Raw genomic sequence first — 16178 nt, 5'->3', positions numbered from 1 at the left:
CCAGTGGGATTTACTATAGTAACAGTCACACAAAACCTAACTTTCTATTAGAATTTCTTGTATAGGTAAAAAGTAGACTTGGATGTCGGCCAACTCGTCGTCCTTGTGTTCGTCTTCATGAGGGAAAAAATCTTCGTATTCCACGAAAAGTCTCCCTTTCCTGTGTTTGGTTCGGGTGAATATTCGTGTACATTCTTCGTGTTCATTTTTTTTCTTCGTTTTTTGCCATTTTTTGTAGAAGGGGTTAATACGGGGTTAACCCGGTACGCACTACGCAGCAGCTTTGGCGCAAGGATTTTAAATGTGCGTACGAGCAACTCTATTGGTCGCCGGCAGGGGCCTCCTCTGCTATCAACCAATAGAGTCGCTGGTACAGACCTTTAACTCTTGGAGCGGGGAGACCAAGGCCAAATTGTGCTGTCAGGAGTTAAAGGGCCGTGCGAGTGAGTCTATTGGTCGCCTGCAGGAGTTGTTTGCATGGCCCTTTAACTCCTGACAGTGACCCTATGGATTTCCGCTCCCGTTAACCCCTGCGATGCTGCGTAGATAAGGTAGGCTAGATGGGGAAGGCACCAGGGAGATTAGTAAACGAAGACGAAGATGAACATGAAGATTCTTCGTGTTGTGTGTCTTTGTCTTCGTATACGTTTTGCCGCCGCCTTGTTCATTTCTTCGGTATTAGGGCTGAACAATGCAAACGCAGTGATAATTCTCCTTTGTATATATGACACTGTAATAGTATTATTATTAACTATATCTGGGGAAGCAGGCATTGGATCAAGGTCAAAGCTTCGCTTGACCCGGGCTCTCAAAAGTGGTTCTCAAAATCAAGCTGATTTAATTACATTATCTCGTTAAGTAATTCTTATGTTGCTGGTAAGTCTGGCTTGGCTTGTTACTAGCTTGATGAGATGACCCCAACATTAGACAGAGTTTTACTTATGTTCTTTGTGACCTATAGCTATTTATGTAATTTAGTATTTTTTTTATTTACACAATTTAAAAATACATTTTCTGCTGCTATGTACAGAATAGTGTCACTTTTAGGGCTGTAGAACATTCTGATACAAAGAAGGACTGTGACGGACTGTGACGGAGATCTTCCTTCCCGTTGACAGCTCAATTGCTCAAGGAATAAGCCCTTTATATTCCCCCAAGCACTAGCCGAGATTTAGTGTAGGGGTAAAACAGAACTCTCTTTATTGAGGACAGCACACACATATATATATATAGCAAACATGATAGGATTAAAGGTATAATCCCTTCAACCACCAGATACCTGGCGCCACCATACAGTTCTATGGCCAGCAATGCCCACCCGAAAAAGAGTCACTATTTCGGGGTGATCCCGAGGGAGTAGCGTCAATTCTGGGGTACCAATGGAGAGCTCAGGGTCCAAAAATGTTATAATCCAAAAAGCAACGTGATCCGACGTCAGGACCCTGAGCGTCAGTGTCAGAAACATCCCCGGGAACAGTCCACACGGTAACCGTGCCAGAGTTCCATAGCCGCGGCTGGGTAAACCCCGGTCCTAAATATTGGTAGTAAAACCAGGGTTCCCGAACAAGCTCCCTCTCTGTAACAACCACTAAGTGTTGCCCACCACGTGCTTAATGTATCATCAAAAGAGCGACATGGTGGGTCAAAGGATGTCCGTAGCAACACAGTTTAAATTGTCGGCTGGCATCACTACGGTTCCTACCTTGTAGAGCCCCCATAGCCAGCTAGTCCATGGGAGTCTGGTTCCTGCAGACCAGATGGGGTTTTTCGGTCATCCTCGGTCAATGAGCCCATAAGCAGGGACTGGGCAGGCAGGTAAGGAGCCTCCCCAGAAATATAATAGTGTCCCTCTCCCCAACTCAAACATACCCTCATGAATCCTTAGCCTTAAAGGGTTAACATGACAAGGACATCAGAGGATCAAAGACGAACTGAAATGAGGAATCTTTCCTATAGTTTTCTATTTATGCTTTTGACTTTTTTTCAAATCAACATATCAAAATGTTAAACGTGGTTGTTCAATTTCAATAATGCTTCTTTCCCAAAGGATGATCTGCTTTGTGTTTAGAATTAATTACAAAGTCTCGGAGCTCAAGGAGGTTATGGTCATGTTAAATCAAAATCCTGACAAAATTGGAATTGTCTAAAGAATATCAAATGAGATGGAGCTTAGCAATGTCATGAAGGGTGAAGGACCCTTAGAGTGTCTGCAGATTCAATAGCAATCAGATCCTTGTTACTCTTGAGAGTATGACGTGAATTATATTTGAATTATCACTTTTTAAAGATATTCTTTAAGTAAATTGAAGACGTTGTCCTTCATTAGATGAAAAATGTTCAATGTCTATTTTTAAAAAAAAAAAATGTGTGCAGTTCTGTTTCTTAGAAGAATCATGACAGTATAGTTATAGTACTAGACATGGTGGACTTCTCATGAGTATTTTGTCCAGCTTTGGTTATATCTACGAGCCATACCCAAGAACCATAATGGTTTACTCCTTAGTCTCAGTGTTTTTGTTGAATAATTCAGGGCTTGAGGAAAAATAAGCACATCAACAGGCACACCTTCATGAGAAGACTCCATCATACTGTGGATGCTCTAATCTAGTTACATCTGACTGTCTCTGTCAGTATTAATCTCACTAGTATATCACAGCTAATATATCTATTTGAATACAGATGACTCTTGCAAAATATGTTAACACTATGGTAAGTAATAATTTTTATAAGATTAATTATTAGAGCCAACCTTTTTCAACGTCATTGAAAGCTCCACAATTTTGCCCTAAATTGAACTTGTAGCAAATCGATGGCACTTTCAGTGACATCCTCTCTCCGGATCCCCAATAAGGGAATAAGATGTAATCAAAAGTGCAGTGATTTTGGCAGAAGTTCCCTTTGGATCAAAATGGCGGCACATTTAGTCACGAAGGTAGAAAACAGAAGATGAAAGAGATAAGATGAATGAGAAAAGACAAAAGAGGAAGAACAAGAAGTGGAAGTCGTTGGCAGAGAAGGTAGGGACATTTTTAGAGAGCGTGAGTGAGAGAGTGTGAGTGAAAGGACCTGCGGATTTGCAATTTGTACAAAGTCTAATATACATATATATATATATATATATATATATATGTATACCAATCAGCCATAACATTATGTGTTTGACAAGGGCAGCTCTTGTGGGATGTTCTCAGTCTGCAGTACCTATCAAAAGTATTAGACCAAAAGAAAAGCGGTGAAGTGGCGACAAGGTCACAGGTGGCCAAGGCTCATTGATGCACATGGAGGGCGAAGTCTGGCCCATGTGGTGAAATCCAACAGACGAGCTACTGTAGCAAAAATTGCTGAAATCCACAGTGCATCACAGTCTGTTGTGTATGGGGCTGCATAGCAGCAGACCAGTCAGAATGCCCATGCTGACCATACCTGGGAACTTGGCAACTCCATATTAACATTTATGGCTTTGGAATGGCATATCCATATAGCTGTGATGGTCACATGTCCAAATACTTTTGATCATATAAATTGGCATTTTACCGTCCAATCCCCCAAAATGTGAATATTAATTTAGAAAAAAATTAATTACCCTATAAGAAAAAAGTTTTACTAGAAAAATTATATATATTTTTTCATATTTAATAAAAACAATGATTGAGAAACCTCCGCTGCTGCTGCCGGCACTTCCGCCGTGGCTTCTATGAATGAGTCCCGGAAGGTCATGTGACGCCAGCGCTTCGTCATAGAAGCCCCAGAGGAAGTGTCGGCAGCAGCGGAGGTTGTCTGCGCGCATCGCACATACCTCCACCGGCTGCCAGAGAGGAGGATCCAGGTCCCCTGCAGCGCTACTGGGAATCTGGATCTTAGTCTTATAGTCAGACCTCTATTTGAGGTCTGATTAGAATACGAAATCAAATAAAAGACAATGATTATTTTTCAGAGCATTTGCTCTGTAAAAACCTTGTCTTATAACCGAGCAAATATGGTATATTAAAAACACATATATTTGAATATCCAATTATTTATTAATGTGATTTACCTAGCTCTAATAGCAGCTGTATATTTGCAGTTTAGTATTCCATTGTGGGGGTCAGTTAAGCATACCAAAATTAATCTAGCTTCATCCACATGGCTATCATTAAAAGGAGATTACAGAGTATAAACCTTGGCTTTACAGTCAGCACAGATTGAGGAAAAGTATTGCATTACTGCTACTGGAAGGCTATTACTGGAATGTTGAAGCTTACTCTACTGTACATGTAACTGGGAAGCTTCTTAAAACTAGGACAGATATACATATTGCCAACTAAGTGATGAGCTTAAAGGGAGCAAACATATCTGCTGCGATTGCACTTTACTAAAACAGTAAAGATAAAGTGTAATTGCAGCTTTTTATCTACCAGAAAGCACATTGTTCTAGCAAAAACAGTGATAAGCAGGGCTCCTGCATTTTTGGAACTGCACATGCTATGGACTCTGATTCAAAGACAGACTGCCAGAAATTGTCTTGCCCTGGTGACAAGCAACCAGTCACTGTATAGTTGTTCTAGTCACTGTTAGTAGGACTGCTTTTCTAAAAATAATATCCCATGAACACAAGGTCCTTCACTGGATGCAAAGTAACAAGATGTTGCGGAATCTTGTAATACATTTTTTATTGGACTAACGGTATTTTATAAAGACAAGCTTTCAGGAGTCTTCCATGTCAAGTCAAAAGAGAAATGATTTAAAAAAAAAAAAAATGCTTTATAAAGGAAAGACTCAAAAACACTTGTCATTACAAAATACTGTTACACCAAAAAAAGGAACTAAAATATTCTGCAACATTCTGTTACTTTGCATTTAGAATACTTAACTAAATGCAAAAACTTACCTAACTGAGGACTTTAACTGTTAGCCTTGCCAGGTTAGACTTTAACTGTTAGCCTTGCAAGAACCATAGTGTCAGCCGATTATGAGTGCTGCACATCAACACTGGCTTTTAGTAAATTGGAACTGCACCTACCTATCTTTATTCAGAACTAATATCTTATACGCATCTGAGAATGAAGAGTATCTACTGTGCATCCCATGAACCAATGACATTGTGTTTGACAATTGTGGTCAGCCAAGTGATAGTTGCATCATGGGAATTCAACAGTAGTAGTTGACGTAGATGTTGACTATACTTTTTGTATATGTGCCTTACCTGTGTCACATTAATAGGAGAAGATAGAACTACTGGGTTATTAGTAATGAAATATTTTGACATTCATTGACCTAGGCCTGATCAAGTGGTTATCATCCTCCAAGGTGAGCCACTGCCCCATAGAATGGTTTGGGAGTTCAGCGTTTTCCCTTGTTACCAGCCAGTTTACACTATGGACATCTGTTCTTGGCCAACACGCACATTAATAATATCCCTTGTGCAGAGAAGAACAGAAAATCCTACTTAAGGAGTCATAAGCTAGGTACGCTTTCCTTGGTCAGAAAGCATCTCAGATAAATATACCACTGATGCAGGAGATTGGCCCTTATCTGTATTGAGGATCCCTGTATCTTTAAGAGACATAAACAGAAACATTATCTCATATATCTGAATAGTTTGCCTGTAGGGTTTGAGGGGGAAGATATTGTTTTCATCCTAATACCGCTTTGAACTGTGCCTTAAACTTTGTATGTTATATGTTTTGATCTATATTTGTCTTTTTCATTGGACACAAGGATTATATCTGTTTAATGAACACACAATTAGTTATTCATTTCAATTATACGCTCTGTACGGTGACTACTACTTGGAATATACACGATAGCTTCATAATTAATATATGCTTTTTGTACCTTTGAAACATTATACAGGCATCTTCTGATCTTTCTCTTTCATCACAAACTACATTTCAGTTTCCTCTACTAGCTTTATTTGTCAAATAAAACAGTACTAAATGTAGCAGTTTCTGGCATCCATCAATCCAAATGGCTTAACAACACAGATAGATTGTGCAGCACAAACAGCCAAGTCAATACCAACCATTACACGGTTTGGTTTGATTTATTTTTGAAAGTGTTCTTGAATCAGAGATTCCTGATGAGACCTCCAAAGCAAACAATGGATAGGGAGGTCAACAGCTAAAACACATATGACATAGTTCTTAAGGCAATTTTCCCCACAGCAGAGCCTAAACCTAATTACGTTGGGGTCCTCAATGTCAAGTGACATAAGCACCAGGGAAGCGCTGGCAACTTTGAATTAACACAAGAGGGACGTAGGCTGTAAATGCTGCCTTGCTACCACAGCAACTCTGGTAAAGTAGGTAACACAATAGAAAGACAAGTCTTCTGGTAGGGGCAACAACTCTTTAAATCAAACCAGTCCAGTAGGCATTTCGCATATGCTCCCATTTCTAATGCTGGGTCCGTTTGGTTAAATTTACTCTGTACTTCCAGCTGGATTTTCATGGTAGAATAATGGGATCTGTGCTTCTAAACACACAGATCTCTCTTCCACTTGGTTTGTTCACTAAATTTTATCTAGAAGAACAATGACTGCCACAATGTGCAGTGTCCTGCTCTCTCAATACATCTACTAAACCCATCTTTTGATTCAACTACCTACTAGCAACCCATATTGTGCTTGTTGCATCAGAGTCAATTTAATATTATGTTAATGCACAGTTAGTTTTAATGCACAGACCTCCATTAAATAGGTCAAATAGCCCAGAGGAGTGGAGACACATAGCATTGCTCACTTTGCTACAGTCTGATAAGATAAGTACAGGATTTTCATCTAGTCTGAGTTTTTGTTATATCATGGTTTCTGCTGAGGGTAAAATGCAACTATGAAACAGCTTGGTCAAAAAGTATTATCATATATAAAAATATAACATACAAAGGACAATGAGAATGCATAAAACAAATATCCATTCATGTATTATGGGCTTTCGCCTACCCATTCCTGTGTATAAAGGGATCTAGAATTTCTATCACAGCCTTTAACATAGTCAAATCCTTTTTAGATCAATACATGTGTCAAATTTCATAAATGTATGCCTTCTTGAACGTTGTTTTTATCACAAATCTCTAACAACGAGATCTTTTTATCTCTTTTGCTCGGCCAAGAAAATCTATTTAAATCTTATCTGACAACATTGCTAAAAAAAACAAATAAAAACTTGGGTGTAAGCAAGAATATGGCTTTGGTGATTCATTGTAATCCATGTGTCCTCCAGAAACAGAAAAAAATGGTGTGGACATCATTACAACATACATTATTTGTATATAGAATATATTAAAGAAAAATCACTAATATGCTTTTTGATATATGGCACTGACCCCTTCAATATGGATACTGTAAATAATTTGAGTCCTGTAATATTTTATAAGTATTTTCTCTTGATATGATCACATAAGAATTTTTTTGGATTAAATAAGTAAAGTATCCTTAATTATGAGATGTTGATTTTCAAATATCACTATGCAACTACTTTGTTTCATTTTTGAATACTATAATAAATGCTTGGCCATGCCATAATAATGAGAGACAGATTCCGAGGTGTGTAGAAAACATCTAGGAGTAATTTGTACAACTCAATGGTTCTCAAAACTATTTAGAAAAAAAGGTATACTAGATGGGCCAAATGTCTGCCGTCAGTCAATTCTGTTAACTCTATCCCCAATCATACATACCTGTCCAGGGGTGCTTTCTGTATCAACCCAGCAGGTGGTACAGATTTGCAATGCTATTTAAGAATATTTAAACATGATTCCATTGTGTTTTATAGTAATTAGGAAATATTAAATATTATATATATTGGGAATTATGCTTAAAAAGCAATTCTACTGCAAAGTGGTCTAATCACCATAGTAAACAATGCAACTTTAGTTGCTGTGGCAATTACACAGAAGAGCAATTTTGTATACAGAGCCATCATTGTTTTATCTGTTATCTTTATAGAAACAATAGCTATTTTAAATAGTAGGGCAAATGTTGGAACAGAAGGACAAAGGTGTACTGACCTTTTCAATATGCACTTGCACGGTTCCTGTTTTTGGTTACTTGATTTAAGTATTGGACAAGATATCAAATTATCAGCTTTAAATGTGAGTTTCATTATGTTTTTTTTTTTATTAAGCATCGTCTTATTCTTTTTTAATGGTAGCTGCTTTATTAGTTAGTTCATAAAAAAAATATATAAAATCTGCAGCTATTAAGAAAAAAAGACATTTTTTGTCTTCGGTGGGAAAATGGAATGTAAGGATAGTAGGGCTGTTGGGCCCTTGGGTTCGTGGTGGCCCAACTGCTGCTATACCTTGTGTGCCCCACATTGCAAAACTAATGTAAGGCATGTTCAAAAGTGGAACACTTAGTTTGAAAGCAAAACCTTGTAATCAGTGCTAAAAAATGCATTACACATATAACAACTTTTCAACGACACTGAATAGTTAGACATTAATGGGTAGTCACAATAAACAGGAAATCAGTCTTTTTGGAGAACAACATGTTGTTGGGACCGTCCAATCTTATTCAGGACTGCTGGTAGCTATATGCTTCGAACACTGTTCAGGACAAACATCAGTTATTTTTTCCCTTGTAAGAATTTGAAGGGCCTGCTTATCATGAGACTGAACTATACCTTAAATATCATTCGATTTATTAAACACTTACTGAGTAGGTACCTACCAAAATACCTTATAGGACACATTAAACGTTATTGAGCAAGCCACAGCATTTGCTTCTTACTTGAGAATTGATAGAAAATGATTCATCGAGAGGTTTTGATTCAAGGCTTTCTGTTGCTCACTTAATTCAGTGTTCTACTGCTCTCATCCCTTGTTTATTCAGCGTGGCATTCATAACATACGTTATTGCTTTCTTCTAGGGGCATCACGCAGGTTTAGTGGGGCACAGTGGCACCTGCAGAATATTGTGAATGACTCAGTAGACAGCTCTGATGATGAGTTCTTTGATGCCCGAGGTGAGTGTATTAAAGAAAGTAATGAGATTATCTTTGGAATTACAAGAGAACAACAATCTCCTTGTTATAGCATTATTAGTAGAAAATTAACTTGCACACCATGTTTTTTTTAAAAATCATTTGTACATTAAGAGATTAAAATTACATTACATTTTATTTTAAGTGCAGCAGCAGATTCTGTAGCACTGTTACAATAGGGAAGAGTAAAAATTAACAATAACATTGCAATTAACAATATGCAAACCTAAGAAAAATATTAATACATGTTAAGACATTCCGGTACAAAAGGAAACAAAGGCTCATCTGGCATTAACCAATGAAGAGCAGCTGCCATTCATTGGTTAATTCCAGAGGAGTCCCCTGCTGGTGACCAATAGAGTCGCTCTTACGGACCTTTAAAATCATGGTGCTCCGAGGCGTACCTTGCCCTGCCATTTGCCAACGGGGACTAAAATCCCTGTTTCTGCCAGACCAAGTTGCTCAGAACTGTTGTTTGAGTATGAGACAACCACTCTGAGCAGCTTGGCCTGAGAGAACAATGGCTTTGGAGCCATGATTTTAAAGGTGTTCTTCATTGGTTGATGCCAAACAATAGAAATCTCAGTTCTAGTAAATTACAATTATTTATAGACTACCAGTGGGCTATTCCAATAGGTGGACAGTGAAACTTAACAATAACAGTACAATTTAACATACAATTTGACAATAAAATTAAGACATTAGTACAGAAGGATAAGAAGACCCTAATTTTACAATTTCAATATATTCTTTCTTAAAAATAGTGTAATATATAAATACTTAGTTATAGGTTTTTTCCCACAAAAATACCCCCAAGACTTCTGATCCTCAAACATCTGCTCATATAGGTTTAAATTCACAATCATTAGTGTAGCCTTGAACGGCAATATTCTGTCCTTGGTAAGAAAAAAAGGGAATAACCTCCCTTGCCCTTGTGGACATTGATATATTGTATGCAATGAACCTTCAGTGAAAAAGTGATTGGAGTGGGGAAAGAGGATAGCCTAGTTTTTCCCCATGGGGATCAAAAACAATAACTTGATATGAGACATAAGAAAAAATAGTTCAAATAGGTACAATTATTATTGTTATGAGTAAGTCATGTCAGCACATTGATATCTGTCCACAATTCTGTAATAACTAAAAATCTTACAGAAATGATAGGAAACAGCCCTTGTGTGTGAAAGAACCAACATTATAACTAAAAGTTGAACTTTTTTTTTGAAGATATATAATTTGACAGAAGATAAGAACCATTAAGCCCATCTAGTGTGCACAAAGCAGGGAGTCCACTTGGAGGGACACAAAGCAGGGAGTCCACTTGGAGGGACACAAAGCAGGGAGTCCACTTGGAGGGACACAAAGCAGGGAGTCCACTTGGAGGGACACAAAGCAGGGAGTCCACTTGGAGAGACACAAAGCAGGGAACCAGGAACAGTACAGGTGCAGAGCCACAGCAGGAAGGTCCATAGACTTCAATACAAATGCCCTGACTGAAGGGCAGGGCAGGTTCATAAAGGCAGGGTAATCCAGATAACAAGGCCCAGCTGGATGTATGGACTAGGACTCAACCCAGGTAACAAGGCACACCTGATCCCAGCAATTGAGTTCTGAGTGCTCCAGAGGGCGGAGGATGGCCACTAGTAGTAGCAGAGTTCTATACAACAGGTATAAAAAAGCGATGGTTCAGGCAGTGAAAAAGTGGTTCCTGACACATACTATAAAATCTTGTGGAAAGCCTCTCCAGAAGATTGTAGGCTGTTATAGCTCCAAAGAGGGAGCCTTCTCCATATTAGTGTCTATGATTTTGGAATGAGATGTCCAACAAGCTCATACAGGTGGGATGGTCAGGTGTCCACATACTTTTGGTCAAACATATTTAAAGAGCCTGCTGTCATAAGCCTGACCAAGGGCAGCACCTCCTTATCCTACTGTTTCAAAGGAAGCCTGTGCTTCCTCTATATGCTTCTTCTTCGCACAGAACCCCAGCATATGAAGTGCTACCTCCCCCAATTTGCCCCTCGACCTAGTTTGCATAGGGTAGATTATGACACTGATGATAACCTCTGGAGTGTTATTTCATGTATTTACCTCATATGATGAAATCAATTCTTAACATTTAATAAAAAATACCACAAATCACAAAATATGAAAAAGAAATGCTATGCCAGTGTGTGTCAAGACGACTGAGCAAAGAATGTACAAGGGATGGGACATCTTATCTCAGGACTCATGACACTTCTGAATTTTACACCTATGCACTCCCTGCCAATGTTTGTCCTAATAACATGCATCTATTAATAGATTTGCTATTGACCATCTTCTTTTGAATCAAAGCAGCCTCGCACTGCATGGGCATCCATTATATAGCTTTGAAATGTCACCATGGTAACCTGAAGTCCTTGACAATAGCAGCGTTCACATCTGCAGTAGCTGGGCTGTGTTACAAATACCAAAATGTCTTGACTTCTCTGTCTGCAGCAATCTGACATCTGCTTAAGGTTTAGTGTATTCATATTGCACATTCAAAGGTTTGGTACTTGTATCATTGTATCATTGTATCAGTCTTTTCACTCATGTCGTGTGTCGATTTCAAGTCATTGTACACCAAACAACAAGTTAATGTTTACTAAACAAGTCTTGGATTTAAAAAGTTGCGACAGAAAAACATTAAAGCAAGGCACCAATATTGTTGCATAGAAAATTCATGAATAGAAGAGTACAAAGTAATTCCAGCGTTCTACTGCCCTCACTTAGTCTTAGAGGATGGCCTCTTAGAACTCATGTCAGTCCATGAAGTCAACAGTTCCACCAAATGTCCTGGACTGAGCTATATATTTGACCATAATTTAACCATACTTATGAGATTGTTTCTGGGGTTTCGTTTGTTCAAATAAACACAGTTTTGCCAAATGCTCATCATAATTCAATCCTTCCATTCTCTTAATTAATTTACTAGCCTATTTTCGTGTCTGTTAGGTGGATCAGTAGCAAAAGCTCTACTGCATTCCACCATATGTTTGGGAAGTGTCATTCTTAGCTTGAGGTCAATGAAGCAGTAGTTCCGCTGTTGCCTATTGCACACAGAAAGCACATAGAGAAATCAATAAAAAGCGTTAGTATATTTGTGATAATGATGAAAGTGTCTTTATTTTTCATTGCCTCACACTGTGTCTGACTGGGAGAGCACTGAAAAGCATTTGGAACTTTCATTCAACACATCAGCTGGTTATTTCTACTTTAAACTCTTCATATTGTCTAATCACAGTCTCCCAAGATTCACTTTTGCTCGCTAGGAACAGCTGGTGAGCTCAGTTGATGTAGTAAGAAGATAGAAGTACATGGGGAGTCATTTTAAAGTACACCCCACATTTATTACAATGATACCACCTACTAGACAAATTGCTAAATCACCAGTTTATAATCTCTGTGGCTCTAGACAATTCAAGTGTAGTTAACATTTTTTTAACAACTTCTTGGTTGGGGAACACAGTTAATGATTGTTATGATTTGCTGGCAAGTGAATCATAGGTTTTTTTAATCACCCTCACGATATAGTTGTGACTAAGAGGAACTGACCCATTTCTTTATCCAGTTTGCTCCACTTTATTCTGCCCTAGTTGGTACATTCTCAAAAATGTTATTTTTCAAATGTAGCAACGTAGCTTCATAAAGGTGATATATGAAATATTATTAGGTACTGGTAAGTAACTACAGTTACACTACAGTTACACCTTCTCTATATAAATTGGCATGTACACAGAAGTGTACCGCAAAATAATTTTCGGTTGTTTGGTACAGTAAGAGGAATTGCAGGCCCAAGCTTGTGGGCTTCCTCCAAGCTACTTACTCCACACATTAATAAATATTTGTTTTCAATGTAAGAGCTCTGAATTTATTAACTATTGTATCCATTATTTTGTTTTCTACATTGCAGAAGAAGTAGTTGAAGGAAAAAATGCCATCCTGATTGGAATGAGTCAATGGAATTCCAATGACTTAGTAGAACAGATCGAGACTATTGGAAAATTGGAGGACAGTGCAGGTAAGCAAGTTTTCTTTTAGTACTGGGTGATATTGACATTTCTTGGAAGTAAGCAAATATACATTTTAAAGTACTTTGATAGAATTTCTATAAAGACCTATGGATTTAATTGCTTACCTCAATTGCAATGCCATCGCTGCTGTCTTTTTAATCCTGTATTACCTTTATTTACTGAACTGTTAAACCTCCAGAAGCGACATGCATAAAATGTTGTATGCATGTAGTTTATGGAGGTTTGACAGTTCAGAAACTAAAGAAACTATATGCATACAACAGTTTACGAAATTATATTGTTCTTTCTCCATTAAACTCACCTCAGCTTCTCCACTATCACTTAAGAAAAAAGATTAAGCTGATTGAGAGGAATAAAAATCACACAAATCAAGACAGCAGGGATGACATGTTGATCGTAAATGTCACAGAACTTCATCATAGATCCACTACTCCCTATATAGGTTTGCTATATTCTGAAAGATTATATCTGTGGTGGATTAGCAGTAGTTAAGGGAAATCCCATAGAAAACCAAATACTTTGAAGATAGCTGACCTGTATATGCTGTTGTTGTCTATGGCAAGGCTAACAAAGTCTATCCCTCCATAGACTTTTATTAGCCAGAGTGTTTAACACTGAGCCATTCTATTTTATCCTTACCACAGGAAATGGAATCCCTATTCCATTTCCTGTGGTAAGGATAAAATAGAATGGTGTTTGTCTAGTACAGACCTGGGCAAAGCACGGCCCGCGGGCCACATCCGGCCCGCTGAATAGCTCGGACCGGCCCGCAAAGAGTGTCCTGGTGACTCACCAATGAGTCCGGTGTCCCCCCCCGCCCCGGTCACTTACCTTAAACTCCTGTGTTGGAAGCGTTTGTCTCGGGTGCCGGCGCTTTACGCTGGGCGCCGGCATATGACGTCAGACGCCGGCGATCAGCAGTGAAGCGCCGGCACCCGAGACAAACGCCTCACGCTTCCAACACAGGAGTTTAAGGTAAGTGACCGGGGCGGGGGGGGAGATCCTGAGAAGGGGGGGTTAGGGAGTTAGAGGGGAGATACTGAGAAGGGGGGGTTAGGGAGTTAGAGGGGAGATACTGAGAAGGGGGGTTAGGGAGGGAGGTCTTACTGTGTGTGTGTGTCTTACTGTGTTTGTGTGTGTGTGTCTTACTGTGTGTGTGTGTATCTTACTGTGTCTGTGTGTGTCTCACTGTGTCTGTGTGTGTCTTACTGTGTCTGTGTGTGTCTTACTGTGTCTGTGTGTGTCTCACTGTGTCTGTGTGTGTCTTACTGTGTCTGTGTGTGTCTTACTGTGTCTGTGTGTGTCTTACTGTGTCTGTGTGTGTCTCACTGTGTCTGTGTGTGTCTTACTGTGTCTGTGTGTGTCTTACTGTGTCTGTGTGTGTCTCACTGTGTCTGTGTGTGTCTTACTGTGTCTGTGTGTGTCTCACTGTGTCTGTGTGTGTCTTACTGTGTCTGTGTGTGTCTTACTGTGTCTGTGTGTGTCTCACTGTGTCTGTGTGTATCTTACTGTGTCTGTGTGTGTCTCACTGTGTCTGTGTGTGTCTTACTGTGTCTGTGTGTGTCTTACTGTGTCTGTGTGTGTCTCACTGTGTCTGTGTGTGTCTTACTGTGTCTGTGTGTGTCTTACTGCGTGTGTCTTACTGTGTTCATAGCTTATTCAGTTATTGTAATAAATATTTTAGCCCATTTTTTAGCTCAAAATATTTTTTCCTTTTTTTTCTCCTCTAAAATCTAGGTGCGTCTTATCAGCAGGTGCGTCTTATAGAGCGAAAAATACGGTATGCACTCCGAAGCCTTGTTCATTTTGTTCACTTCTGTGCTGTGCTAATAGTTATTCAGGCCTTACTTATTCAAGCACCTCTACCAATGACGTAGGCTTGAATAACTTTATTAAACAGCACATAAGTTAACAAAATGGACAAGGCTTCGGAGTTTGTAGTTTGTAGAGGTCTGGCCCTCTAAAACCATTCCAATTTCTCATGTGGCCCCATGGGAAAATTAATTGCCCACCCCTGGTCTAGTAGATTGTAGAGAATACCAAAGCTAAAATATATATGTAAAAAATTCTGATAGGCAGCTACATGAAAACATTATATTAAATATTCATTACATTTTTTTTAAAAATGTAATTACATTTAATATAATGTTTTCAAGAATGATTTAAAGATAATATTTTGAAAATGTATATATATTTAATTTCGTACTGTTAATAAAAAATTGTGAGGTTGCATTTAACGTGTAGTTCATTTGGGACCTTGCAGCAAAATGTAAAATGTGTATGTGTCCAGCAGAAATAAAAGTGACAACGTACCTGCACTCCTTTGTGCACCCAGTTTTGAGAGGGTTTGGAAAACTGGGAATCTTTCTTTGATCTAACACAACTTTGTCCATAATATGTTACTGTCAGAGTTGGCTCATGAAGCTCCTTCTGTTTTACTACCCATCTTCAGTATGGAGCAACAGATATTTGCATATTTACTTAGGATGACAGTAGTCTTTGGACATAAATATGATAATGCAGCTATTTCACATTTCTGTAATGTAGGCTTTTGCCCAATTTAATAATCCATGACTCCATGCCTACCCTCCATACATATGCTGCTTCAATTAGAACACAGTTAATAATGTCTCATTAAGCCTTCCAATATAGATATTAGCCTACTCATTTACATTTGAAGAAGAAACTCGTCTAGTTGATACAATTTTATAGTAGTATTGCAAAATATATACATGCGTGTGTGTGTATATATATATACACACACACACACACACAATGAGGCTTGAAAGACTGGCATTGCAGATGCATGTTCATTTCTGATGTTGCAGGTTTTATTATCTGTTATGATACGTTGCCAAAGGTATACCCTTGGAAATAATAGTTTTTGGAACTAAAGGGTTAAAATAAACTCCTAAATGTCTCTTGCATAATTAGACATAAACAGAGTGTTATCAGCCTGCTAGCAATGATAACATGCAGATGGTTCTAACCTTTTCTTGAGTCTATAAGCTGTGTATTCTGTAGTAATAAATTGTAAAACCTCTGGATACCAAGGGAATGCAGAGAAGAGCTAACTAATGGCAGTGCCTTAAAATAGAACTTACATTATACATTATTTCCTTTCTGTTACACTCTGCTGGATGGAAGTCGGCCAAGA

At 38.6% G+C, this 16178-nt stretch overlaps 1 protein-coding gene across 1 annotated transcript in view; it reads left to right on the top strand.

Moving 5' to 3' along the window:
* Positions 1–2960: 2960 nt before the first annotated feature.
* The window catches only part of LOC149289670 (membrane-associated phosphatidylinositol transfer protein 3-like), an 87344-nt gene continuing 74126 nt past the window's right edge, over positions 2961–16178 (top strand). The window contains 3 exon segments of the mRNA XM_089490217.1: positions 2961–3017; positions 8813–8945; positions 12901–13008. Of these exon segments, the coding sequence (XP_089346343.1) occupies positions 2961–3017; positions 8813–8945; positions 12901–13008 (298 nt within the window).

The sequence above is a fragment of the Sceloporus occidentalis genome, unplaced genomic scaffold, assembly GCF_023333645.1.
Source record: "Sceloporus occidentalis isolate IW3139 unplaced genomic scaffold, rSceOcc1.0.p SCAF_43, whole genome shotgun sequence".
NCBI lineage: Eukaryota > Metazoa > Chordata > Lepidosauria > Squamata > Phrynosomatidae > Sceloporus > Sceloporus occidentalis.
Note: the sequence above shows the minus strand (reverse complement) of the source record. Positions and strands in the feature narration are given on the sequence as shown.